The sequence below is a fragment of the Giraffa tippelskirchi genome, chromosome 1, assembly GCF_054371585.1.
Source record: "Giraffa tippelskirchi isolate mGirTip1 chromosome 1, T2T-mGirTip1v1.2.pri, whole genome shotgun sequence".
Classification (NCBI taxonomy): Eukaryota; Metazoa; Chordata; class Mammalia; order Artiodactyla; family Giraffidae; genus Giraffa; species Giraffa tippelskirchi.
In genome coordinates, this window is record NC_137275.1 from 120,903,530 (window position 1) to 120,929,117 (window position 25,588).

The 25,588-nt window shown below is 37.5% G+C and overlaps 1 protein-coding gene and 2 pseudogenes across 2 annotated transcripts; all 3 read right to left on the reverse strand.

The window, feature by feature from the left end:
* Window positions 1-6,820: 6,820 nt before the first annotated feature.
* Window positions 6,821-7,741, reverse strand: LOC145521424 (olfactory receptor 10AG1-like; annotated as a pseudogene).
* A 6,985-nt stretch (window positions 7,742-14,726) lies between these two features.
* Window positions 14,727-16,888, reverse strand: LOC145507547 (ras-related protein Rab-12-like; annotated as a pseudogene). The gene is made up of 2 exons (XR_014054926.1): window positions 16,414-16,888; window positions 14,727-16,256 (listed from the first exon to the last, which is right to left on the reverse strand). The product of XR_014054926.1 is annotated as a ras-related protein Rab-12-like (transcript).
* Window positions 16,889-22,710: 5,822 nt separating this feature from the next.
* LOC145521433 (olfactory receptor 10AG1-like) lies at window positions 22,711-23,634 on the reverse strand. Its single transcript, XM_081530026.1, has one exon. The coding sequence runs from the start codon at window positions 23,617-23,619 to the stop codon at window positions 22,711-22,713; it is 909 nt and encodes a 302-aa protein (XP_081386152.1). The 5' UTR covers window positions 23,620-23,634.
* Between the last annotated feature and the right edge of the window lie 1,954 nt (window positions 23,635-25,588).

The following is a 25,588-nucleotide window of genomic DNA, read 5'->3' on the forward strand; positions in this document are numbered from 1 at the left end:
GATTGCTGTGCTGTTTGCCACGATTCCTTTCCTCGTGATGCTTGGCTCTGATGTCAGAATCATTTCTGCCATCTGAAAGCTGCGCTCAGCCACAGGCCGGTCCAAAGCCTTCTCCACCTGCTCTTCCCATCTCACCGTTGTGCTTTTATTCTTTGGCTCCATGATTATTACCTATTTACGCCCGCAGTTAAATCATTCCCCAGGAACATACAAAATGCTCTCTGTTTCCTACACTGCTGTGACGCCAACGTTTAACCCCTTGATATACAGTCTTAGGAATAAGGATGTGATTTCAGCTTTGAAAAAAACTATTACTTAAGAAAACACTGTGAAAAAAAAAAAAAGAAAAAAAAGAAGAAAAAAAGAAAAACAAAAAAAAAACCAAAGAAAAAAAAGAAAAAAATAAAAAAAAAAAAAAAGAAAACACTGTGAAGATGTGAAAGGTCACTTTTTAATGTTTGTCTCAGAGGGCTCACAGAAATATGATTTAATTTCACTCTTCCCATATTTACTGATAGGGTAATTATTCCTAATTATTATGTTGTCATTTACATTTTTTACATATTTTGGGTTTTCTGCCTGAAGTCAATTTGACTACATTTTAAATAAGAAAATTAATTAATTGTGTTTTATTCTTTAAGACAAATCCACTTTTTCATAGCCATTTTAAATTTACCCAACTCTAACACTTTCAGATAAGTAAGCTGTTAGAATTTTGCTTAAAATGTGTAGAAAAAAATACTTTGCCTTGATAACTGGTAAAGTATTTACAAATATACTGGTACCGCCATTTGTATTTGTGACACAGTCATTTCTCATGGGAGATTTTTTATTAGATATGTGATGAGGAATGAACACAAGACTAAATTATAAGTCATATGTTTGTGAACAGTAATTTAAAAATAGAAAGAAAACTTTTCATTGCCTCCACTTTCTCAGTATAAATTAAGAGAATTGTTTCATGTGTAACCAGAGGAAGCTGAATATATGGATCTTTTCTTCCCACTTCTTCCAAGAGTGATAAAAATTGAATATCAAACATCTGACATGGCACTGTCACACTGCTTTCATTACTGTATTTCATACCAATTTCCAAAATGCATTTTCTACTTAGAATCTTTGCGAGAGCTTACTTGAATTAACAAAGTTGCAATGAAAAAAAAAATCTATGTATGGATTCTTTTTTTGCACTTAGTATCAAGAAACAGATTAGTAATCTAGATGAGAATTTGGAGCTTCCCTGATAGCTCAGTTGTTAAAGAATCCGCCTGCAATGTAGGAGACCCCAGTTCGATTCCAGGGTTGGGAAGATACCCTGGAGAAGGGATAGGCTACCCACTACAGTATTCTTGGACTTCCCTTATGGCTCAGCTGGTAAAGAATCTGCCCACACTGCAGGAGACCTGGGTTCAATTCCTGCGTTGGGAACATCCCTTGAAGAAGGGAAAGGCAACCCATTCCAATATTCTGGCCTGTAGAATTCCATGGACTGTATAGTCTATGGGATTGCAAAGAATCCAACACGACTGAGCGACTTTCACTTTCCAAGCAAAGATTCATGCACAATTGCTTAATATCACAAATAGTAATATATACATAAAAAAATGCCTAACACTGCCTGCCTATAAGCTGTATTTAAATTAGTATAAATATAACTAATCTTTACCAGTTGATCTTTCGGTAATGTCTATGAAATTAACCAGAGGGTACAGATAAATTCAAGAATTAACCCATCATAAATATCCTAACAGGAAAGAAAAAAGAATTTGTCAACACTTCACTATACACCTGCTTCTCTCTTTCAAATGTGTAACTCAAGGGATACTCAGTTTCTATAACTAAAAATTATTACTAATACTTGTAGAGAACATCATTTATTTATCTAATGATAATGTCTCTTTATAGGTTTAATTTCTTTTGTAGATTTTGTTCCTTCAGATTAATTTCTCTTTAAAAGAGTTAACAGTTTAATTATAACATTTGATTTATAAATCTGGATTTTTATTTTTCTAGGGCTTGTGGAGATTCCTAGGTAGTGCACTGGTATAGAATTTGTCTGCCAATGCAGGAGATGCAGGTTCGATTCCTGGGTCGGAAGATCCCCTGGAGAAGTAACTGGCAACTCACTGCAATGTTCTTGCATGAAAAATTCCATGGACAGAGGAGCCTGGTGGACTATATAGTCCACGGGTTAGCAGGAGTCAGACATGACTGAGTGACTGAGTACACACATATGGCACACATGAATGTAAATATCTTAACCTACTTCATCTATTTTTTGTATGTGTCAAAAATTAAATACATTACTGATGGTAATAAAGAAAGTGAAGATATAATAGTTATGGGAGTGCTATTATTTCCCTTTCAAACTGTGATGCTAAAGAAGTCTCTTGGATGCAAGGAGGTCAAACCAGTCAGTCCTAAAGTAAATCAACCCTAAATATTCATTGGAAGTTCTGATGCTAAATTTGAGGCTCCAGTACTGGCCACCTGATGCAAGGAACCAACTCATTGGAAAAGACCCTCATGCTGGGAAAGATTGAAGGCAAAAGGAAAAGGAGGTGGCAGAGGATGAGATAATTAGATAACATCATGGACTCAATGGGCATGAACTTGAGCAAACTCTGGGAGACAGTGGAGGACAGAGGAGCCTCGCATACTACAGTCCATGGGGTCACAAACAGTTGGACATGACTTTGAGACTGAACAACAATAGTAAGTCTTTCCCTTAACTCTTAGATAAGCAAATTGTAATGAAATGAAACAGTATCAGTCCTGTAATTAAGATAACTGATTTTTTTTGAATGTATTATAATCTGTGCATTCTCAAGTATCTCAACTGTTCTTTTTGTATCAATTTCTCTGTCTATAAACTAGCAATAATGCCTACTATCATTAATTATGTCAAAGCGATATACACAATATCTTGGATTCAAGGAGTCTTTTTGGAAATTTTAAAAATCTTGGAGAAGGAAGCGTTTGCCAGCATCTAGTTTTCCATAGAATGAAGGCTACTCATTTAAATATTGAAATTATATTTAACAATATTATTAATACAAATTATCTTACAACAATGTTCACACTTCCATGCCTTCTTAAACCTTCAGGCAGAGTTCATTCTGCTTTGGTGTCTCATGATATGCATGCATGAATAAATACCTGCTCTTATCCTTGGCTTACAGCACCTGGCACTATTTGCTGACATGGAACATTTAATTTTGCGCTGAATTTCCATAGAACACATATTCTTCTATCTCCTTTCATTTCTTGATTCTCATCAATTGATCTTCAAGATTCTAGAAACATTCTTTAATTCATTAACTATTTTTTCCTACGATGTTTTTCATTGTCATCTATCATTCTTTATTACACTGAAAGAGGGTAGATAGTTTTTTGTTAGTCATTTGATTTTACTTACAATTCTAAATGAGACCTCACTTGAAAGAAAAGGACGGAGATTATCTCAAGGCTCTTTCTCTTTTTATTTGATCTAAGATATTCAGTGGTTTGCTAATGTTTACACATACTTTCAGTATGGAAATCCAATATATGAGGCAGTTATTAATTTATTCTCTGTTTTGTCAAGTATGTTGGCTGTCACAGAACAACGACCCTCAAAGACACATTTTATAAGGAAGGCTGAGTGCCAAAGAATTGATGCTTTTAAACTGTGGTGTTGGAGAAGACTCTTGAGAGTCCCTTGGGCTGCAAGAAGATCAAACCAGTCAATCCTAAAGGAAATCAATCCTGAATATTCATTGGAGGGACTGATGCTGAAGCTACAGATCCAATACATTGGCCACCTGATGCGAAGAGCCGACTCATTAGAAAAGACCCTGATGCTGGGAAAGATTGAAGGCAGGAGGAGAAGGGGACAACAGAGGATGAGATGATTGGATGGCATCACCAATTCTATGGACATGAGTTTGAACAAGCTCCAGGAGATGGTGAAGGACAGGGAAGCCTGGCATGCTGCAGTCCATGGGCTCACAAAGAGTCAGACACAACTGAGCGACTGAATAGCAACAACAATATATATATGTGACAACCTTGTGTGTGCATGCTAAGTCACTTCAGTTGTGTCTGATTGTGCCACCCTATGGACTATAGCCAGCCAGGCTCCTCTATCCATGGGATTCTCCTGGCAAGAATACTGAAATGGGTTGCCATGCCCTTCTCCAAGGTATCTTCCCAATCCAGGGATCAAACCCACATCTCCTGCAGCTCCTGCACTTCAGGCTGATTCTTTACCACTGAGCCACTGGGGAAGGCCATAGATGACAACCTTAATCATTCTAATCATTCTAAATATAATTATAATTTATATTTTTTCCAACTCTTCCCTTAGACCATATGTTCACCTTCTCTTTATCTTCCAATTCTATTATTCTATTTCCATATATGTTCTCTGTACTACTTAAATGATAGTGAAATAAGCTTACATGCTTTCATGTCACAGCTAAAGAAATAGCTTATTGATATAAAGTTTACATATAGCAAAACACTATTCCAAGAAACAACTACACATATGATACCTATATAAATATGCAGATACCTTTAAAAGAAGGAAAGAAAGAGAATATGTTTACCATTATTCTTTTCCAGCAAAGAATCCATAGCAATTATACAATCCAGATGCACAATGAAGACATATTCACTTTTCACTTTCCCCGAATCAGGCTATTAATCTTGGAAAGATTTTGCACATATTATTGACCTTCCCATCCTTCATTGTCAGTTGACTTCAGTCCACACAAACAATAGTCTCCTAAAGTACACACACAGACACACAAAGACAAGCATGTATACCTACATAAATGAATATCTGTTTTCGTGTTTCTAAATAATAAAGTTGTGTGTGCTTAGTTTCTCAGAATTATAAGTGACTTGTTCTGGAAATAGTACAATGCAAAGTAGTAACAAAAGATTATCTTGCTAATAAAGATACTTATAATTTACAAAGCATTGGTGGTATTTACACACATTCATTGTGTTTTAAAAACAAGTGATATAGATACAGATTTTTGGCAAGCTATTACCACTGAATGTGGTAACTAGTTTAGATATGGTTTGTTAGTTGCCAAGCCAGAGAGAAAATAATTTCTGAAGCTGTCCACTGACATTTTTAGCTTGTGGAACTTCAGTATCTACCCAAAAAATCATAATGCTCCAAGATATCACTCTTATTTGCCCTTCTCTGTAAAAGGAGAGAGATTCAGTCACATCTGTTCAATATATCAATATTTTTAAATGTTGACCCCCCCCCCCGTTAGTTATCTCTTCTCTCTAAAATTTGTTTTTTTAATTAGGCAGGAGGGAGAGAAAAAAAGAGAGAATTTCTTAATTTCTGTCTCAATCTTTTCAACATATAATAGTTTCAGGATTTATCCAACTTCTGCCTAGAAATTTTACTGGAATTGTGTTGTTGCTGTTATTATAGTTCTCTTTCTTTTAACTTCCCCTGTATTCAATCATTTCCATTAGATTTTAGTAGGTTATGATAGCTGCATTATCTGAGAATATTGGTGATTCATTGTTTACTTGGTTCTCAATAAGAGTTGGTTTTTCCTTCTTCACTTTATTATCAGAATTGTTCTCATGTCATCTGGTTATTTTCTCCCAAGGAGAAAGTGTTACTGCATTTCCCTATCCATGTGGAAATAGCCAGCTCCATATAAATGTGAACAAAACTGACATATATTTTTATGGGAATAAACTTTAAAAGCAACGGTTCAAGCTTCATCATATTTTTTAACTTTGAGTACTGGTGACAGGTCATATTTCTGCAATGATCTGTTGCCTGTCTATATGAAGGATTATTATATATACATGGAATTTTGAAAATTAGAAATAGCACACACAACTAATAATTGTGATTTTCCTTGTCCAGAACAAATATAAATTTATTGTTTGTTATTTTGATTACCTGAATAGCACAAGCTTATTGAAATAAACTGCACAATTTCAATAAAACAAAGGAAGAATAGAATGACTTACTCTGTGATTTCCATAATTAACAACAATGATTATTTTTGTATTGATCATTTCTAATATGTGTAAGTATGTAAAGTTTAAGGTGTACAATACTTGTGCTTTTATAGCAGATACTTACTTTTACAAAAATTTAAATTCTTTCCCTTTTCTCCTAACTTTCCTATCCCCATTATTATCTCTAGGAAAATATATTAAAGAACCATGATTTGTGAATATTCCCATCATCTTTTCCAGGCTCATCTTATTATATGTAAAGATTTCAATAATATCTTTTATTTTATCAACTCAACAAATCATATTATGGATTTAATCTGATATACACATAAATGATGCTTAATAATTACTAATATCACTGTACAACATCATTTATTAAACTACATTCCCAATGAGAGGTACTTTTCACTCTAAGAAATTATTTCTCTGTAGAATAATTGCTAAGCCAAACTATACATAACATTTTAATTAATGTCCATTACTAACTTAGTTTTAAAAATTTCTACGACAACTCTATGGAACTGAATAATATAGTTTCAAATAAGTGATATAAGTGAGTCTGTATTACAAGTGGGCCTATTATAACAATTCTTATCTAAAGTTCTTACTACAAGAGAACATTTCACAATAAGGTTATAGAATTCCCAAGTGAATGATTTCCTATTTGTTGACCCATACACAACTGTATAACTAGAGACAGAAAGGTTTCTCAGTGTTACAAGTAATTTTTATTTTGGTAATAACTACCACTTTATAGACAGATAAATAGAGTTTAAGATAAATATTGAAAATTTATAACAAATACATAAGAAATCAAGTTCTGAAATACAATTTATTTTTTTAATGAACTGAGGTATTTGCATGGCCATTTTTTCAGTGCCATCATGACATCTTTGTTCCATAGACTGTATATCATGGGGTTAAACATAGGCGTCACAACCGTGTGGAAGAGGGAAAGCGCTTTGTCAGTTCCTGCTGAGCCCTGGGTCTTGGGTCTTAAATATGCGACAAGGCTCGATCCAAAGAACAGCGCCACAACCATAAGATGAGAGGAGCAGGTGGAAAAGGCTTTGCCCCGACTTGTGGCTGATGGCAATGTAAGGATTGTAGAGATGATTTTGCCATAGGAGACAAGTATCAACAGAAATGGAACCAAAACAAACAGCGCAGCAACTGTGAAGACCAACATTTCATTCAGAAAAGTGTCCCCACAGGCCAGCTTGAGTATGGGAGGGATGTCACAGAAGAAATGGTTGATGAGGTTAGAACCACAAAAGGGCAGAGAGAAAATCTGGCATGTCTGGCCTGTTTGGATTGGGATTCCACTGATCCAGGAGCCAGCCACTAGCTGGATACACACCTTGTAGTTCATGACTAGAGGATAGTGCAGAGGGCTACAAATGGCCACCTAGCGATCATAGGCCATCACGGCCAAAAGGAAGCACTCAGTGGCCCCAAGTATAAGAATGAAGCACATTTGTGTGGCACAAGCAACTAAAGAAATCATTCTTCTTTGTGTCCAAAGACTCATGAGCATTCTGGGGAGTGTAACAGACACATAGCAGATTTCCAAAAGGGAAAAATTGCCAAGGAAATTGGGGGTCTGGAGACCAGGGTCTAGTTTTGTTATCAGAAATGTGATGCCATTGCCCATCAAGATAATTATATAGATGAGTAAGAACAGTTCGAATAAAAACCTCTGGAGATGAGGAACATCAGCAAAGTCCAAGAGAACAAACTCCATCCATTTAGTGAGATTACCTTCTGGTGCTTTTTCTTGGTGTTGCATCTGTGAAAAGGTGGAAATGTAGTATCTGCTTTTCATTTTTACCATCAGGCATCAGTGCCTGTTTTATAAATTGTATCAGGATATCCAGAATGATTTCCATGATCAATGCAATTGTTTCTAATTTAACTTTATTATTTATGCATTTCTCCTTTCTCAGTTTATAATCCATGTGTTATCACCATACACTCTCCCTTGAAATATCTTTTAGGGCATTCTTTCCAAATACAGTCCAAAGTCAAAAATGTTAAAGCGTTAGTCATTCAGTTATGTCTGACTCTCTGATCCCATGGACTGTAGCCCACCAGGCTCTTCTGTCCATGGGATTTCCTAGGCAAGAATACTGGAGTGGGTTGTCATTCCCTTCTCTAGGGGATCTTCCCCACCCAGGGATCAAACCTTGGTCTCCCGCATTGCAGGTGGATTCTTTATCAGCTGATCCACCGGGGAAGCCCCAAATGCCCTGATCAGCACAGGCACTGGACAAATTGATAATCATCGAAGATAGACCCACAGTGTTGCTATGTGATCTCAGTTTTAAATACTTACATTATTTTGTGCCCGTGTCTCATGGCTTGTGGGATCTTAGTACCCCAACCAGAGACTGAACCTCAGGCTCATGGCAGTGAAAGCACAGAGTCCTAATCATTGGACTTCTAGGGAATTCCCTTAAATATTTACATTTTTTGGCAATTTTATTGTATTTCTCTATAACTTTTCTTTACATACTTCAGTAGAACTATTAATATAACAGAAATTATCTTCCTTATATATTTTCAACTACATATTTCAACTCTTCATTTCCCTCCCATCACTTGATGATCTTGACCATACATGTTCTTATATACAATTCACATTATTAGGTAATTTACAAAAAAAGAAAAAATGAGAGAATATTTTATTTTATTGTACATAGGGGAATAAAATACATATATTTCAGTAAGATACTATGTGGGGGCTATCAGAAGGTTTTATTCTGGAAAAGTTGTGTGGGAATAGATACAGATAAAAGCAATTAAGAGGGTCACTCTGGGAAAACAGGGGTCACCTGGAATGTGTTCACTAGCTGTGTAAGATGCTTCCTGTTATGCTTTACCCTGTCTTCTGTGTGCATCTCTGAAGTCTTTGTTGTTCCTCAAAAAATAATAATAATAATTCAGATAACAGTTTATAAACTCACTTTTCATGAGCTAGGATACAGAGATTTAGCAATGATGGATACATTGATCATTTGCACATTGGTTTTGTAATTGCAAATCAGTTTCTATTTTTTAAATCATACTTAAGTTTGAACCCTAACTCCATTATTTATCATCTGTTATATCAAATAATTGTTTAAATTTTCTGTTTGCTTTCTTATTTGAGATAATTAATTATGATATTATTGATAAAATTACCTATCACTTTTAATATGTTTATGTATAAGTTATGGTCCTATAATTATAATTATTAATATGGTATAATGTTCTTAAATCTTTAGTTGCCAGGGTTGTAACACACTCCCTAAAAAAATTTTTTTTTTGTAGAGTTATTGAGTTGCTTGTTGATGATTGCATTTTTCCATTTTTTTTCCTTTCATCAGAGCCAGGAGTAGAATACGGTCCTACCTAAATAAGGAATGAGACTCCTCTAGTACAGAATGTAAGAGCATGCACTCAGTTTCAGGGCTGACTCTGCATTGCACCATTGTTAAAGTCACTGCCTCCTTAAATATTACACTCCAGGCATCACTTGACTCAACATGACTCCCAGCCAGGCTTCATTTCCCCATCCTTTATGTTTCAAGTTTTCATGCAAGCAGAGTCTAAATATAGTGTCATGGACAAAAAATACAATCCTGACAAGATGGCCTGCAATCGAATCATGGCTTCACTTGCCAGCTGTGTGACAGTGCGAACTGCTTAATCTCCCTGTGCCATAGATCACTTGGCTGTAAAAGTGACTAACAATTGTATCAACAGTTAGAATTGCTATATGAACTAATTCATTTGATACATGTAAAGCAAATTAAAGATGTTTTGGCATTCATAGAAAGTCTATTTAAAAGCTAGCTATTATTTTTTGTCATTAAAAACTAAATTTTATTCTAAATTTCACTCTCTGTTTTACCACTATGAAAAACTGCTCTCTAATTTGCCTTGACTTTGTATCACATGGTTAATGAGGGAATGAAATAAGATATTAAAACAGTCATCACAGTGTTATAAAAATCCTAGACTCTTAGATGTGAATTCTCCAAGAATTTCCTGCCAATAATTTCAATAATATTATCACCTCTATTCTGTAGAACTAATAGGGAGAACACACACAATTTTGTAGCACACAGTGTTGCAATTTGGCTAATTCCTTTCATTTACTTTTTATTTTCCCACTGATATTACATGATCTGGGATCGAAGGACTGAGACTATTTTCCTACTTGGGAACAATAAAGAACCTAGAAAATGCTTGTTTACTTAATATAGTGTTCATTATTTGATTCTGAAATTGAGAAAAGGAACAGACACTTTTAAAATTGTCAATCTGAAAAGGGAGAAAAGATTAATATACAAAAGAATAGAATTTTAATCTTTATCATTTTATGAATAAAAACATTTAGTATGAGCAATTTCCCTCATTACTTGAACAAAATTATTTCCAGTGCTATATAAAATATAGTTTCTAATTGTACAGATATGACATTTTGGTGATCAAATCTTGTATGACATGAAATAGGTAAGATTTGAGTTTGAATTTTTCAAGAGTAGAACAAGGTATATTTCAAGTATATTTGTATATCTGATAAAAATTAGCAACATAATCCTTGAAAATAATTTAAAAACAATGTTGGACTTAAATCTATCTTTTTTTTTTTATAAATTTATTTATTTTAGTTGGGGGCTAATTACTTTAAAATATTAAAAGATAAAAGATAAATCTATCTTTATTATTTTATAAATCCTGAATTCTATAAGTTTCTTTCTTCAAAATAATTGTTCTTTGAATTCCCCAATGGTTGTAACTTTATTTTATGTGTTCTGTCATTCTAAATCTCTTATTATAATATCAAACTGAATAAAATATATATAACATTTTTGTTACAATGTGTTGACTCAAATGAAGTTTTCTTTAATATTATCTATACCTAGCAGTCCATGGGGTCGTGAAGAGTCAAACATGACTGAGCGCCTTCACTTTCACTTTTCACTTTGATGCATTGGAGAAGGAAATGGCAACCCACTCCAGTGTTCTCGCCTGGAGAATCCCAGGGATGGCGGAGCCTAGTGGGCTGCCGTCTATGGGGTCGCACAGAGTTGGACACTGCTGAAGTGACTTAGCAGCAGCAGCAGACTTTAATTATTACATTTTTTGACTTTTCAAAGTGACTTAGTACCATTACTTATTATTATTATTTAATTGCAAATTTTATTTAATAGAATAAGAAATATATAGAAGTTGCTTTAATGAGCCAAAACATTTGCTACCATGTTAAAATTTATAATTTACACATTAAAACATGTGTAATTATTAATTTTAAATTTAAAATAAGAATTAAACCTTACTATAATTATTTTCATATTTACCTTTCTTACTTGAGATGTTGCTGATTTTTCTCACTAGAGAAGGTCAGAATATTTGAGTTCCTGTAAGTGAACTTACTTGTTTCATCAAAGTCATTCAACTGGCTTTAAAATATTCTGTTCCTTCTAAACATAAAGTGCTCTTTAAAAGTAGTTATCTCTACCCAAGGGATCTCTGCCACCTGGCACGTTTAAATTTCCAATTAAAATCATCACTTCGTGAATTTTCTAACTTGTTGTATCTTTTTTTAATTTTCCCAGATAGCTCTCACTCTACTCAGAAAACGTTTTTCTTCAGCCTCTCCAGGGAAAAGGACATAGTGCATTTTATTTCTTAGATGTGAACAGGGTGCTAAGTAATATTATTTGTGGGCTCCCCAGGTGGTACAGTTGGTAAAGAATTGGCCTGCCAATGCAGGAGATGCAAGAGGCCAATGCAGGAGATGCAAGAGATACAGGTTTGATCCCTGGGTCAGGAAATTCACTTGGCGTAGGTAATGGCAACCCACTCCAGAATCCTTGCCGGGAGAATTCCATGGACAGAGAAGCCTGGTGGGCTACAGAGTCGGACATGACTGAGCACGCACACTCACACAGTATTATTTGGGTCGATCCAAAACAAACACACATCCAATTCTTACCTTAACTACTATGAACGCATTATGCAGAGCCTCTGTATGATATGTTCCTTGATTATTAGTTAGAGGACAGACCTGTGTAATAGTTATAATACATATTCTGATGGCAAATATTTTTATGTGCAAAATTAGTGTGTTATTGATTTCTTCAGAAACCTGAGATTTAGCTGATGAATGCATTAAACATATATCAAAATTTAAAAATTTAATCCAAGGTTAATCGTAGTAGGAGGAAAATTTTCCTCTCTTTTGCAGCCTACCACCAATTTTTCCCAAATTTATTTTACATGTTCAAGGTGTGAATACTTTCAGACTCTAGTTACAATAAAATGAGACCCTGGAATAAGTCCAGCTGAGATCATGGGAAAGATGCTAAGCAAAAAGTTTGTGAATTATACATTTCAAATGTGGAGAAATTTCTCCAACATAAAGATTGTTTAAAAATCTTGGCTTAGAGCCAGTTTCTCATGACCGAAAAAAATGGATATTGGTTCCTATCATTTAGTAAATAGTGATTTCTTAAACTTTATGATTATGAAGAGAAAATATTTACAAGAGAGGGAACACATGTAGTAATGTGACACTGGGAGTGATTTGGAAGGTTAATTAAAAAGTATCAGGAGCCTCATGGCAAAGATCATGGAAGGCCCGTGAGTAGCGGGTGGTGAGACAGGTTTCTCATGGGGACCGGATGTGATAAAGGACAGAAAGGGAGTGAGAGGCTGTTGCGGTCCTTTAATGGACCAGAACCTGGTGGTCCGGAGTCAATGATAAGAAAGTGAAAGAGAGAAAGAAGCTAATATTCCCTGGTTTACGCAGAGAATCAATAAAACCCTAGAACAGGTCTTGTACTGCTCACGAAGGCACAAGGCGTCCTCTCAAGGAGGTCTTGAAAACCCGGGCAAGACAGTGAGCTCGGCGGGTTTCCACACTCCAGAGAATTAGCCAGAGGGAGGGAGAAAGAGAGAGAAAGAAAGAAAGACATGGGGACCCAAGCCTCTGGTGGAGCAAGGGTGCTTTTAATGATCTTTCTGTTAGTATATACAGGCTGTTGTACAAGGAATTTCTTTCGACAAGGATAAAGATCAGAAAACCAAACGTACAGCAACCGTTATCAAGGGAACAAGGAATTAACAATGGTCATGAGGTCAGACGACAATCCACATCTCAAGAAAGAGGGTCGTGACTAAGCAGTTTTGTCATAGGAGAATGTTTACTGAAGGAAATCCATGCATGTGTTTCATCCTATGACCTCAGTCCTGGGAGCAGCATGCCGTTCCACTCATTCCAGTTGCCAGGAACTGATAAGGAACAGAGGATTTATGAGAGACAGAAAACAGCACACAGAAATCCTCCTGTCAAACGTTCTGTTACAAGAGGATAGCCAGACCTGAGCTCCTGCAGGGGCTCATCCAAGAAATAGTTCATGCTGGAAAGGAGTTACAAGACCTCGTGATTCATTCGCAGAGTGCAGTATTATGCATGGGCTTCTCAGGTGGCTCAGTGGGAAAGAATCTGCCTACCAAAGCAGGAAGGCCAGGGACGCAGGTTTGATTCTTGGGTCAGGAAGATCCCTGGGAGTGGGAAATGGTAATCCATTCCAGCATTCTTGCCTGGGAAATCCCAGGGACAGAGGAGCCTGGCAGGCTATCGTCCATGGAGTGGCAAAGAGTCTGACACCGATGAGCAACTGAGCACAGCACAGCACAGTATCATGTGTAAATAAAGAAGCCTTCTGATGAAATAGAATAGAAATTCCAGAAAAGGCTCAAATATACATGAAAATTTGTCATTGACTAAAAATAGCCTACCAAATTGGCAAAGCGTGGGCATTTAAAATAACTGTGATTCAGGCAACTGGACAGCCTTAGAGGGAAAAAAAACAGTATATGTATTTTTGATAACTATCCCACAGCAGGATAAACCCTAAATGGTACACAATTTTGTATATTTTAGAGTGAAATAATGACAGTATTCTAAGAAATAGGTTTTATAATTTTGGAATAAGGAAAGTTTAACTGATTAAAATTTAGAAGGCAGGACACACACACAAAAACAAACAAACAAACAAAAAACTGTGTAAAAATAAATGATTCTAGATGCTGAAAAGTAGTAAGCCCCATAAGTATCAAATATAAATAATATAATGGAAAAAATTGTTACAACTGATTTCAAATAAAGTGATCTTGGCTCCTTCTTTAATACAGAGGAAAAGTCTAAAGTCTAAATTTTAAAAATGGGTAAAACAAATGAATTAACAATTCACAGAAAAAAATTATTCCTTCAACATACAGACAAAAGCTTCATTTGTAAAAAAAAAAATAATAATAAGTAAATCGTAATCTGAACAATGATACAGTGTTAAAAATTCTAAGACATTTTCTTATGCATTGTGTATGTGTGGAGAGGAATATCCAATTGACCAATATCACAACTGTGCTCACTCTTTGAATTAATCAGTAATCATGCACACATACTAAGATATGCAGTAGCATGATATTGCAACATATTTGTGCTTGAAAAAGTGTGAATATTTTATGACTTAATGAGCCTTGATTTCGATATTGTCATCTATTCTTTTTTCTCCCACAGTTATATGATATCTTTAAAATATGTTCTATAATTTATCAAAAATTTCTAGTGCTTGAAAATAGACTGGTTTATTGTGACCCAGTGCTTCTTAAACACAAACGAAAGTTATTTGTTTTTAATTGTTTTAGAGGTTGGAAAATTAAACTTGGCTTTAAGTATGTCCTTTTTTTTTTTTCATTCATAAATACAAAATTTTATTTGCACTTCATTAGTGTAGAAGGACCACAATGCTTCTCATATCACAACACTCAAGACACGCCAAGTTATTCAAATACATAATGACTTATTTACCTTGACTAAACAAACAGTGCAGTTTAATAAAAGATATACCAAAGATAAGAGTTCACAAATTCATTATCAGACCAGGAAAAAAAAAAGAACACAGTCTAGGCTTAATAGGAATAAGCTTCACTGTCAAGGGGAGAGGTTTTATCATTACAAAGGTATATAGAATGTTTAGGCAAATACGTGTAGGTTCTTTGATATAGTAAAATGCATCTCTTTAAAATTCCTTTAGACAGGATTTGTGTAGGACAGCAGCGTTCTTTTAAAATCTTCTATAGTTTCAAAAACATTTCTTTTATTGAATCTTTGTAGTTCTTAAAAGTAGAGTGCGTTCATCAGGAAACCAGAGAGATTCCAAGGCCTCAGGACCAATTCAAGTCCTACATTCTAACTAGTCATGTTCTACCATTAATGTGAATAAATAACCTTCAAGACCTTTAAGCAAGCATGGAGCTCGCTTTGTGGGAAACACTCCAATACTTTAAAGATGCTACAGCTGGGAGAAATGTAAATAAAGAAAAAGCATTCAAGGTTGCTTTTCTCCCCCCAAAGTCTTTAGTTTTATAAATTTTCTTTAGAACAGTAAGCAAAGCACCACATTCTTTCTTCTTATCAGAATATCTCCATCCTCATAATATAGTTAACAAGGACAACTATATTATGTATTTCCAGAAACATTATAGCTCTCATTTCTCCTGTTCTTCATATCAGAAGTACGATGTTCCCCAGTGTACACACACTAGGCACTGGGATGATGAATGAAATATAATAATTTGGAGGGAAACATGTCATTTATAACCCAAACTTACCCAGGATTGCATATCTGCATATTTACAAGTTAGTGTATAGCTCTGACGTGGATTACAAAGTGCGAGAGGAAATTGTCAAAATGATTGTAGTGCAGAATGCGACCTTCCCCCTGTCCAGGAATTGCGCCCACTTCGCCTCCAAAGCGGCGGGTCAACAGCATCGCACGTGTGGTCTGGGTGGGGGCAGCTCTGGGGGGATCTCGGGCTCGGGTTGTAACGAGAGGATGCTGTTGGACAGCTCGTTCCTGAGCATGTCCAGGGGCATCTTTTTCAGGATGTCATCGACAAGCTTCAGGAAGATCTCGTCTACGTTGAAGTTATCCTTGGCGCTCGCTTCACAGAACCGCATCCCGGCTATCTGCTATGCAAACTTTTCACCCTGCCGTCTGCCGATCTCTCTGTCAGTTTCACAGTCCAACTTATTTCCGACTAAGAGAAGCTCTGCGTCTTCTGAAGCGTACTTATCAATCATCTTCATCCATTTTGGCAAATCATCGAATGTCTCCTTCTTAGTGATGTCGTAGACTAATATGATCCCCTTGGCACTTCTGTAATAAGCTGAGGTAATGCTGTTGAATCTCTCCTGACCTGCCGTGTCCCTGACACGGCCGGCGGGCGCCCCGCACGGGGGCGCGGGTGGGGATGAGACATGGCACTAACACGGAAGCGCTAGGTGACGATGGAGCCGCCGGCGCGGCAGCAATGAACGCGATGGAAGCGACATACACACGGCGGACAGACAGGGCTGAGGTCGACCAGATTTGTAGCCTAATTTTCTTTCCTCTTAGCTCTACGGTTTTGATCTTAAAGTCAACACCTACGGTGGACTTGCAGGCCTCGCAGAAAGTGTCGTCGGTGAAGCGCTCCATCAGGCTGGTCTTGCCCACGCCGCGGGAGCCGATGATGATGACCTGCAGCTTGAAGTCGGCCGGCCTGGGGGGCTGCTTGCGCCGGCGGGCCTGGCCGCCCGACAGGGCCGGGGAGCCCGCGCCCAACCCGCCGCCGCCCGCGGGCCGCCTGTGCAGCGCGGCGCCCGGATCCATGCACGCATGCGGCCCCCCGCGCTCCCGCGCCCCCTCGGCCTCCGCCAAGCGCCGCGGCTCAGCCCCGGGCTGGGCGAGCGCGCGCTCGAGCTGCCCCGGCGGCCCGCGGGCTCCGCGCTGCAGCTGCGCCGCCGGCCGGCCCCCAGCGTCCGCCTCGCCGCCGCCGCTGCCGCCGGGGGAGGAGGAAGGGAAGCACAAGTATGTCCTTTTATAAAGACGTTGATTTATTTTTCAAAGCAATTCTGTAGCATCACCAGTCTTGAATCATATTTTTGTTGCTTAATTACTAGTTTCAGAAAAAAATAGAAGCATAGCTAAAAAGTAAGAAAGAGTATTATGCTTTTTTCCATGATAGAATATGCTCATTAAATAAAATTTAAGAAATAGAGGGAATTATGTATATACATATGATAAACGGTGTTCTAAATACTGCTTTTTACCTTAACAAAAAAGATAGGTACAGTATGATTATGATTTGGTTTGCTTAAAAATGCTTAATCCATTCCCTATGTAATTGCATTTTATTCATTTCTATAACTCCTTGGTTTTCCTCTGTGTGTAATTATCACAATTACAGTCAATTCTAGTTTGATAAAGATTTGACAATATGAATGATGCAAAATGAGCATTCTCAGATGCGTTCCTTGACACACATATGCATACATTTCTTCTGGTACATGCTTAAGGGTAAAATTTTCTTGATGAAGGCAGGCTGTGTGGTAATATGCTGTATAATTCATACACCAGCATCAGGTGAGAGCTTTCATTACTCCACATTCTTTACGTATGTGATAGGGTTAGTCTTGTTTATTTCATCCTTGTAATGAATGTGTCATAGATTTCATTTGGTTTTAATCTGGTTTAATTTGCATTTACTGGTTGCTAATGAGTTATTTTCTTCTTTTTTCTGGGCATTTGGATTTTTCTGTCTTGTGAAATGCATCTTTAAGTCTGTTGTCAATTTTTCTCCTGAATTTTTGATGCTTTTGATTTAGAGAACTCCTTTAATTATAGTATATTTAAGCATTTTATGTTGAAAAATTTCACTCTGAATAGCAGTATTTCTTAGTCCAGGAAGTGCAACAGATTAATGTTTACATTGTGACTAATAATTTTATCAAAAACACTTTTCTCGCACCAAAGTCATGAAGTTAATAAACATTATCTTGGAAAAGACTCATTGTTATGCATTTTACTTGAGTTTACAAATTATCTGAGATTACATTTTAAAATAAATTTTGTGAAGTGAGGGTCAAGCTCTTTTTTTTGCACAATTATATATAATTAAATTGATATAATTTATTAAAAGGCCATCTTTTCTACAGTTTCTGCAGTATGAACTTTTGCTTATTCAAGTGTGCCCATACTCTATAGTCATTTAACAAGTATTTTCTAAAGCTTTCCATATGCAGTAATCTTCGATAGCGGAAATCTTTTGTTTTTAAGTAAGTTATAACAATACAGAGGGAGACAAACTAGAATATACATTATGAATTTTGGATAAAAATACTGAGAGGCCAATTGATAGATAAAATATACTATATTGTTTTAGTACTTTGGCCACCTGATGCAGAGAGCCAACTCAATGTAAAAGACCTTGATGCTAGTAAAGATGAAGGCAAAATGGAGGAGACAGCAAAGGATGAGATGGTTGCATATTAATAGTGTCACTGACTCAATGAACTCTGAATCTGAGCAAATTCTGAGACATAGTGGAGGACTGAGGAGCCTGGCATGCTATGGTCCATGAAGACACAGAGTCGGACATGACTTACCAACTGAACAACAACAACAGTTCAAACAAGCAGTGAATTTTTGCTGACAGAGACTAGTCCATTAAATATGAGATCGGCAAAGGAATTAATTTCTTATAAATACAAACACTAGGGAGGTAATCCTGATGTCAGAAAGTCAAGCATAAAATGGCAAGTTCATAAGGATAATCAATTTATATTAATACAGGAAGCGAAATTTCAAATAATGTCCGATTAAGACAAGAGCAGAACTAACTGGGGAAAAAGATCACTAGCTCAAAGCAGTGGATAAGATGTTAAACATTAAGGCAGTCATTTTCTCAAGGCTGTCGTGACATCCTTATTCCTCAGAGTATATATCATGGGATTAAATGTCAGGGTGATGTTGTATAGAAAGGAGAAAAAATCTTTCCTGTAAAATTTCTGGAATCATGTCATAAATAGGTAATGGTTCTAGGTCCACAAAACAAAGGCTCAACTATGGGGCTTCCCAGGTGGCACTAACAGTAAAAAACCTATCTGCCAATGCAGGAGACGTAAGAGACACAGGTTCGATCCCTGTGTAGGGAAGATCCCCTGGAGAAGGGCACAGCAGCCCATTCCAGTGTTCTTGCCTGGAGAGTCCCATGGACACAGGAGCCCGGTGGGCCACAGTCCATAGGGTTGCAGAGAGTCGGACACAACCAAAGCAACTTAGTGCACACACTGTGATGTGAGGTGAGCAGGTGGAGAAAACTTTGGCTCATCCCGTTGCTGATGGCAACATAGGATGGAGAAGTGATTTTACTGTAGGAGCCAAGTATCAGCTGAAAAGGGATCATGACAAAGGATACACTAATGGTACAACTACAGAGACTGACATCTCTTTCAGAAGAACATTGCCACAGGCCAGCTTGTAGTTAGATCCAAAAAATGACAGAGGGAAAATCTGGCATGTTTGCCTTATCCTGACTGTAACACCGCTGATCCAGGAGCCAAGCATCATCAGCTGAATACAGAGCTCCTGGTTTATAACTAGAGGAAGTTGTGAAAGTTATAGTTGGCCACATAGCAGTCATGGGTCATAACTGTCAAGACCAAATATTCTGTGTTCCCAAGAAAACAAATAAAATATATCTTTGTAGTGCAGGCAAAAAATATATATTTTCTGACTGTGAAGGTTTATGAATATTCTAGATTTCCAGGAAGGAAAAGTTACTGAGGAAGAAATACATGGGAATTTGAGAGTCTGGTCAACCCTGATTATAAGAATATTGTTGTTGCTTCTCACCAGTATAATCACATAAAAAAGGAAAATATTACAAAGAGAAACACTCAGACATTGGGAATAACAGAAAAATCAAAAAGAACCAGTGTTATCACTGAAGTGAGATGTGCTTCTTGGTTGTGTGTGTGTGTGTGTGTGTGTGCTTGATGTTCTTTCTGTGAAAAAAGTGAAATCAGTAATTTTTATTTTTATTTTATATAGTAATTTTATTTTACATAGTGTAGCTATATATAAATATATGTATTTGTTGTTGTTTTTCAGTCTTCCAGTCATGTCTGACTCTTCGCAACCCTATGGACTGCAGCACTCCAGGCCACCCTGTCCCTCACCATCTTCCCGATTTTGCCCAAGTTCATGTCCATTGCATCCGTGATACCATTCAACCATCTCATCTTCTGTTGCCCTCTTCTCCTTCTGCCCTCAATCTTTCCCAGCATCAGGGTCTTTTCTAATGAGTCGGCTGCTTGCATCAGGTGACCAAAGTATTGGAGCTTCAGCTTCAGCATCAGTCCTTCCAATGAATATTGAAATATATATGTTTATAGTATATAAAATCTTGCCTGGAGAATCCTAGGGACGGCGGAGCCTGGTGGGCTGCCGTCTATGGGGTCGCACAGAGTCGGACACGACTGAAGTGACTTAGCAACTTAGCATTATATAAAATATATATTATACATATGTAAAAGTGCCTATGTACATATATACCCATTTCATAATCTTAAATTTATCTCTGTTTGTAACTATTATTAAAGCCATTTTAGTCCTTTTTTAAAGACATGCTGCTGCTGCTGCTGCTAAGTTGCTTCAGTCGTGTCCGACTCTGTGCGACCCCATAGATGGCAGCCCACCAGGCTCCCCTGTCCCTAGGATCTCCAGGCAAGAACACTGGAGTGGGTTGCCAGTTCCTTCTCCAATGCATGAAAGTGAAAAGTGAATGTGAAGTCGCTCAGTCGTGTCCGACTCTTAGCGACCCCATGGACTGCAGCCTACCAGGCTCCTTCATCCATGGGATTTTCCAGGCAACAGTACTGGAGTGGGGTGCCATTGCCTTAAAGACATGACTAAACATTATATATTCTGGCTCTGTTTAGTTCATAAAAAATATGCTATTTCTTTCAAACATCAAATATTATTTGGCTGATATTGAAATTTCTCTATTAGCTAAAATGTTGGGAGGCAATAAGAAAAGAAATGCAGTAATTTTCTTCCATATGTAGTTTTTATTTTCTGAACAAAATTTATTATTTTTGTGATGTGCATATTACTCTCTTTGTAATAAATCCATACTACAAAAAAGTATAAATAAATAAATAAGTCAGACATTATCTAAACTCGTGTCACTGTAAAGAAGGCCATTCTCTCTTCTAATACACATCCAGATATTGCTGGCATATATACATACCAACTAGAAAGATGCACATGTGAAAAGATATATGAATATATGGAAGCTGTCTCCCTTTGTTTTACAAAATAGAGTTTTGTTTTATACATGTATTTGTGTACTTACCTACATGTCTGAAAAGCTTGGGATTTCCTCACTGGTGTGGCTCTAAAACATTGTCTTGAGAGACTGTGCAGCATTACATGGTAAATGGACACCTATGAATAATATGTTCCAAATGAGAACAGCTTACCTTTGCTTTGCTAATGTTGTCTTTTACAGTATTAAAAAAGCTTTTAATAAACATCCTTGAACAAACACAATTAACCATCATTCTTGGGCAAATATTTTTATGAGGCTTCATTGATATAGGTTTTAAAGTAAAAAAAAAAAAAATTCTACATATTTTTTTAAATCACTGTTCCCAAAAGATACAGAATTTATTCCGGATGATTAGAATAAAAACACCATAATAAAAAGACTGCTTACACAGTGTATTATTTTCCTAGATCTATTGCAACAAATTATCACAACTTGAGTGGTTTAAGGAACAGATATTGAGTTTCTCACATCTTTAAAAGCCAGTGTCCCATTTCACAGTGTTGACAGGGTTTTCTTCCACAGACTCTAAAGGGATAGTCACTCCTTGCCTATTTCAGCTTTCGGTGGTTCTTGACCTGCTTTGCGTCATGGTTGTGTCACTCCCGGTTGCTTCCTCCACCTTCACGTGATATTCTTCTGTGTCGCTGAGTCTCTATTTTTAACGTAATCTCTCTTCCCCCCTTATAAGAACTAAGAACATTCATCATAGGATATAGTGCCCTTCCCTTAAATTAAGATAATCTTATTTCAAAGTCCTTAACTGAATTACATCTGCAAAGGCTTTTATTTTCCTAATAAGTTCAGGTTTGCAGGTTGTAACCTGACATATATTTAGAGGGATCAACATTCAACCCAATGCAGTTTATAGTTTAAATTCCTAATATTCCTAATACTAAGGAGATACTTCAAAAGCAAAACATGAAGCTACAAGCCGGAGAAAGTGGTGTCACTAGAGAACAGTCAGCATTGAGGTAACGAAGGATTCTTTCATGGTTTGTACTCTGAAAGGGATATGGACAGTTGCAAAACAGAGAAAGAAGGGAAAATTGTTAGAAAACACTCAGATTCCCCTACTCCCACCAACTTGGATGCGGTTATTATTTTCTCATCGTCTAAATCCAATCCTAAGTATAGAAAAGGACAATGAATACGCCTGAAGGAATGGGAAGTTTCAAGCAAATTTCTTACAGGGTATGACCATGATCATTAGTTATATCGCAGTTAGCTATCATTTTATTGATCAGGAAATCTCTTAACTCACTCTTTCCTAGTGAGAGGAAAGATAGGTCTTCAGAATAGATCATTGCCAAGGAGATAATGTGTGCTTTGATAACCCAGAAACCCTTAACTCTTTGAAACTAGGGTCCTTTTACATAATGTGAGATGGCAGTGATGATATTAACTATCATTTTATAGGAACACAGAAATAATACTAGATGATATTCTCTGATGTATTTACATGAGAAACATAGAAACAAATTGCTTTTGTCATTTCAAGCCTTCGAGTCAAGTTGATAATTTACTTAGTACTTTTCTCAGTGCTACAGTGATATCTTTGTTCCTCAGAATATATATAATGGGATTCAACGTTGGGATCAAAACTGTGTAGAAAAGAGAGATCAGCTTCCCAGTTTCTTCAGATTGATTTGGTTTGGGCTGTAAATAGGTGGTAGAGGCTGTGCCGTAGAATAAGACCACAACTGTGAGGTGAGACGAGCAGGTAGAGAAGGCTTTAGCCCTCCCTCTGGCGGATGGCAGTTTCAGAATGTTGGAGATGATTTTGCCATAGGAGACAACAATCAACAGAAATGGAACCATGATGAATACCACTGCAACTACATAGACTGCTATCTCATTCACAAATGTGTCCCCACAAGCAAGCTTGAAGACTGGGGGGAGGTCACAGAAAAAATGATTAATTATGGTAGACCCACAAAAGGGCAGAGAGAAAACCTGCCATGTTTGCCCAATTACAACAGGAACTCCACTGACCCAGGAGGCAGTGACCAGCTGGACACAGACCTGGGGGTTCATGATCAGACCATAGTGAAGAGGGTTACAAATGGCCACGTAGTGGTCATAGGCCATCACAGCCAGGAGGAGACACTCTAAACCTCCAAACAGAAGGACCAAACACATTTGTGTAGCACAGGCAATGAAAGAAATGTGCCCTTTCTGGTTCCGGGGGTCCATGAGCATTCTTGGGATAGTGACAGTTACATAACAGATTTCTAAAAGGGAAAAGTGGTTGAGGAAAAAGCACATGGGGGTCTGGAGAGTAGGGTCAATTCTTGTTATCAGTACAGTGACACTATTGCACATCCGGATGGTCAGATAGAGGACTAAAAATATCCCAAAAAGAATCCATTGGAAATTGGGAATATCAGAAAACCCCAAGAGGATAAACTCCATCATTGTAGTGATATTTGATTTTTCTGTTCTTAATTTGTACTCCATCTGTAGATACGGTAAATTCAAGATGGTTAATTTATTAATGCTTTTGAGCAACATTTCCCTTCTGTTAACTGAATAAGATTCATGAACTTTACATAATCCATGCAAGTATTGCTGCCTTTGCCTTGCTCAGTTTCTAAGAAATGAGATTTGAAACCTCAGCAATGAACTGATGTGCAGTTAAAATCAATTAGAGAAGTAAAATCTTCATTTTCTTATACTTGGATGTAGTGATATGAGAGGGCTTCCCTGGTATCTCAGCAGTAAAAGAATTTGCCTGAAATGCAAGAGATACTGGAGATGTGGATTTGATCCATGGGCAAGGAAGATCCCTTGGAGGAGGGGATGGCAACCCACTCCAGTATTCTTGCCTAGAGAATTCCATGGACAAGGAGCCTGGCGGGCTATGGTCCATGAGATCACAAAGAGTCAGACATGATGGAAGTGACTGAGCAGCAGCAGTAATGATACCAGAAACAATATGATGTATGCGTTTTTATTTAGAGCTTATTGTACAAAAAAGATCTTCACGACACAGATAATCACGATGGTGTGATCACTCACCTAGAGCCAGACATCCTGGAATGTGAAGTCAAGTGGGCCTTAGAAAGCATCACTATGAACAAAGCTAGTGGACGTGATGGAATTCCAGTTGAGCTATTTCAAATCCTCAAAGGTGATGCTGTGAAAGTGCTGCACTCGATATGCCAGCAAATTTGGAAAACTCAGCAGTGGCCACAGGACTGGAAGAGGTCAGTCTTCGTTCCAATCCCAAAGAAAGGCAATGCCAAAGAATGCTCAAACTACCGCACAATTGCACTCATCTCACATGCTAGTAAAGTAATGCTCAAAATTCTCCAAGCCAGGCTTCAGCAATACGTGAACCGTGAACTTCCAGATGTTCAAGCTGGTTTTAGAAAAGGCAGAGGAACCAGAGATCAAATTGCCAATATCCGCTGGATCATCGAAAAAGCAAGAGAGTTCCAGAAAAACATCTATTTCTGCCTTATTGACTATGCCAAAGCCTTTGACTGTGTGGATCACAATAAACTGTGGAAAATTCTGAAAGAGATGGGAATACCAGACCATCTGACCTGTCTCTTGAGAAACCTGTATGCAGGTCAGGAAGCAACAGTTAGAACTGGACATGGAACAACAGACTGGTTCCAAATAGGAAAAGGAGTACGTCAAGGCTGTATATTGTCACCCTGCTTATTTAACTTATATGCAGAGTACATCATGAGAAACGCTGGGCTGGAAGAAACACAAGCTGGAATCAAGATTGCCGGGAGAAATATCAATAACCTCAGATATGCGGATGACACCACCCTTATGGCAGAAAGTGAAGAAGAACTAAAGAGCCTCTTGATGAAAGTGAAAGAGGAGGGTGAAAAAGTTGGGTTAAAGCTCAACGTTCAGAAAACTAAGATCATGGCATCTGGTCCCATCACTCCATGGGAAATAGATGGGGAAACAGTGGAAACAGTGTCAGACTTTACTTTTTTGGGCTCCAGATTCACTGCTGATGGTGACTGCAGCCATGAAATTAAAAGACGCTTACTCCTTGGAAGGAAGGTTATGGCCAACCTAGATAGCATATTTAAAAGCAGAGACATTACTTTGCCAACAAAAGTCCATCTAGTCAAGGCTATGGTTTTTCCAGTGGTCATGTATGGATGTGAGAGTTGGACGGTGAAGAAAGCTGAGCGCCGCAGAATTGATGCTTTTGAACTGTGGTGTTGGAGAAGACTCTTGAGAGTTTCTTGGACTGCAAGGAGATCCAATCAATCCATCCTAAAAGAGATCAATCCTGGGTGTTCATTGGAAGGTCTGATGTTGAAGCTGAAGCTCTAATACTTTGGCCACCTCATGCGAAGGGTTGACTCATTGGAAAAGACCCTAATGCTGGGTAGGATTGGGGGCGGGAGGA

Bases quoted from the DNA above. Each gene is read 5' to 3' on its own strand.
- LOC145521433 (XM_081530026.1), bottom strand. From the start codon at position 23,619: ATGATGGAGTTTATCCTCTTGGGGTTTTCTGATATTCCCAATTTCCAA.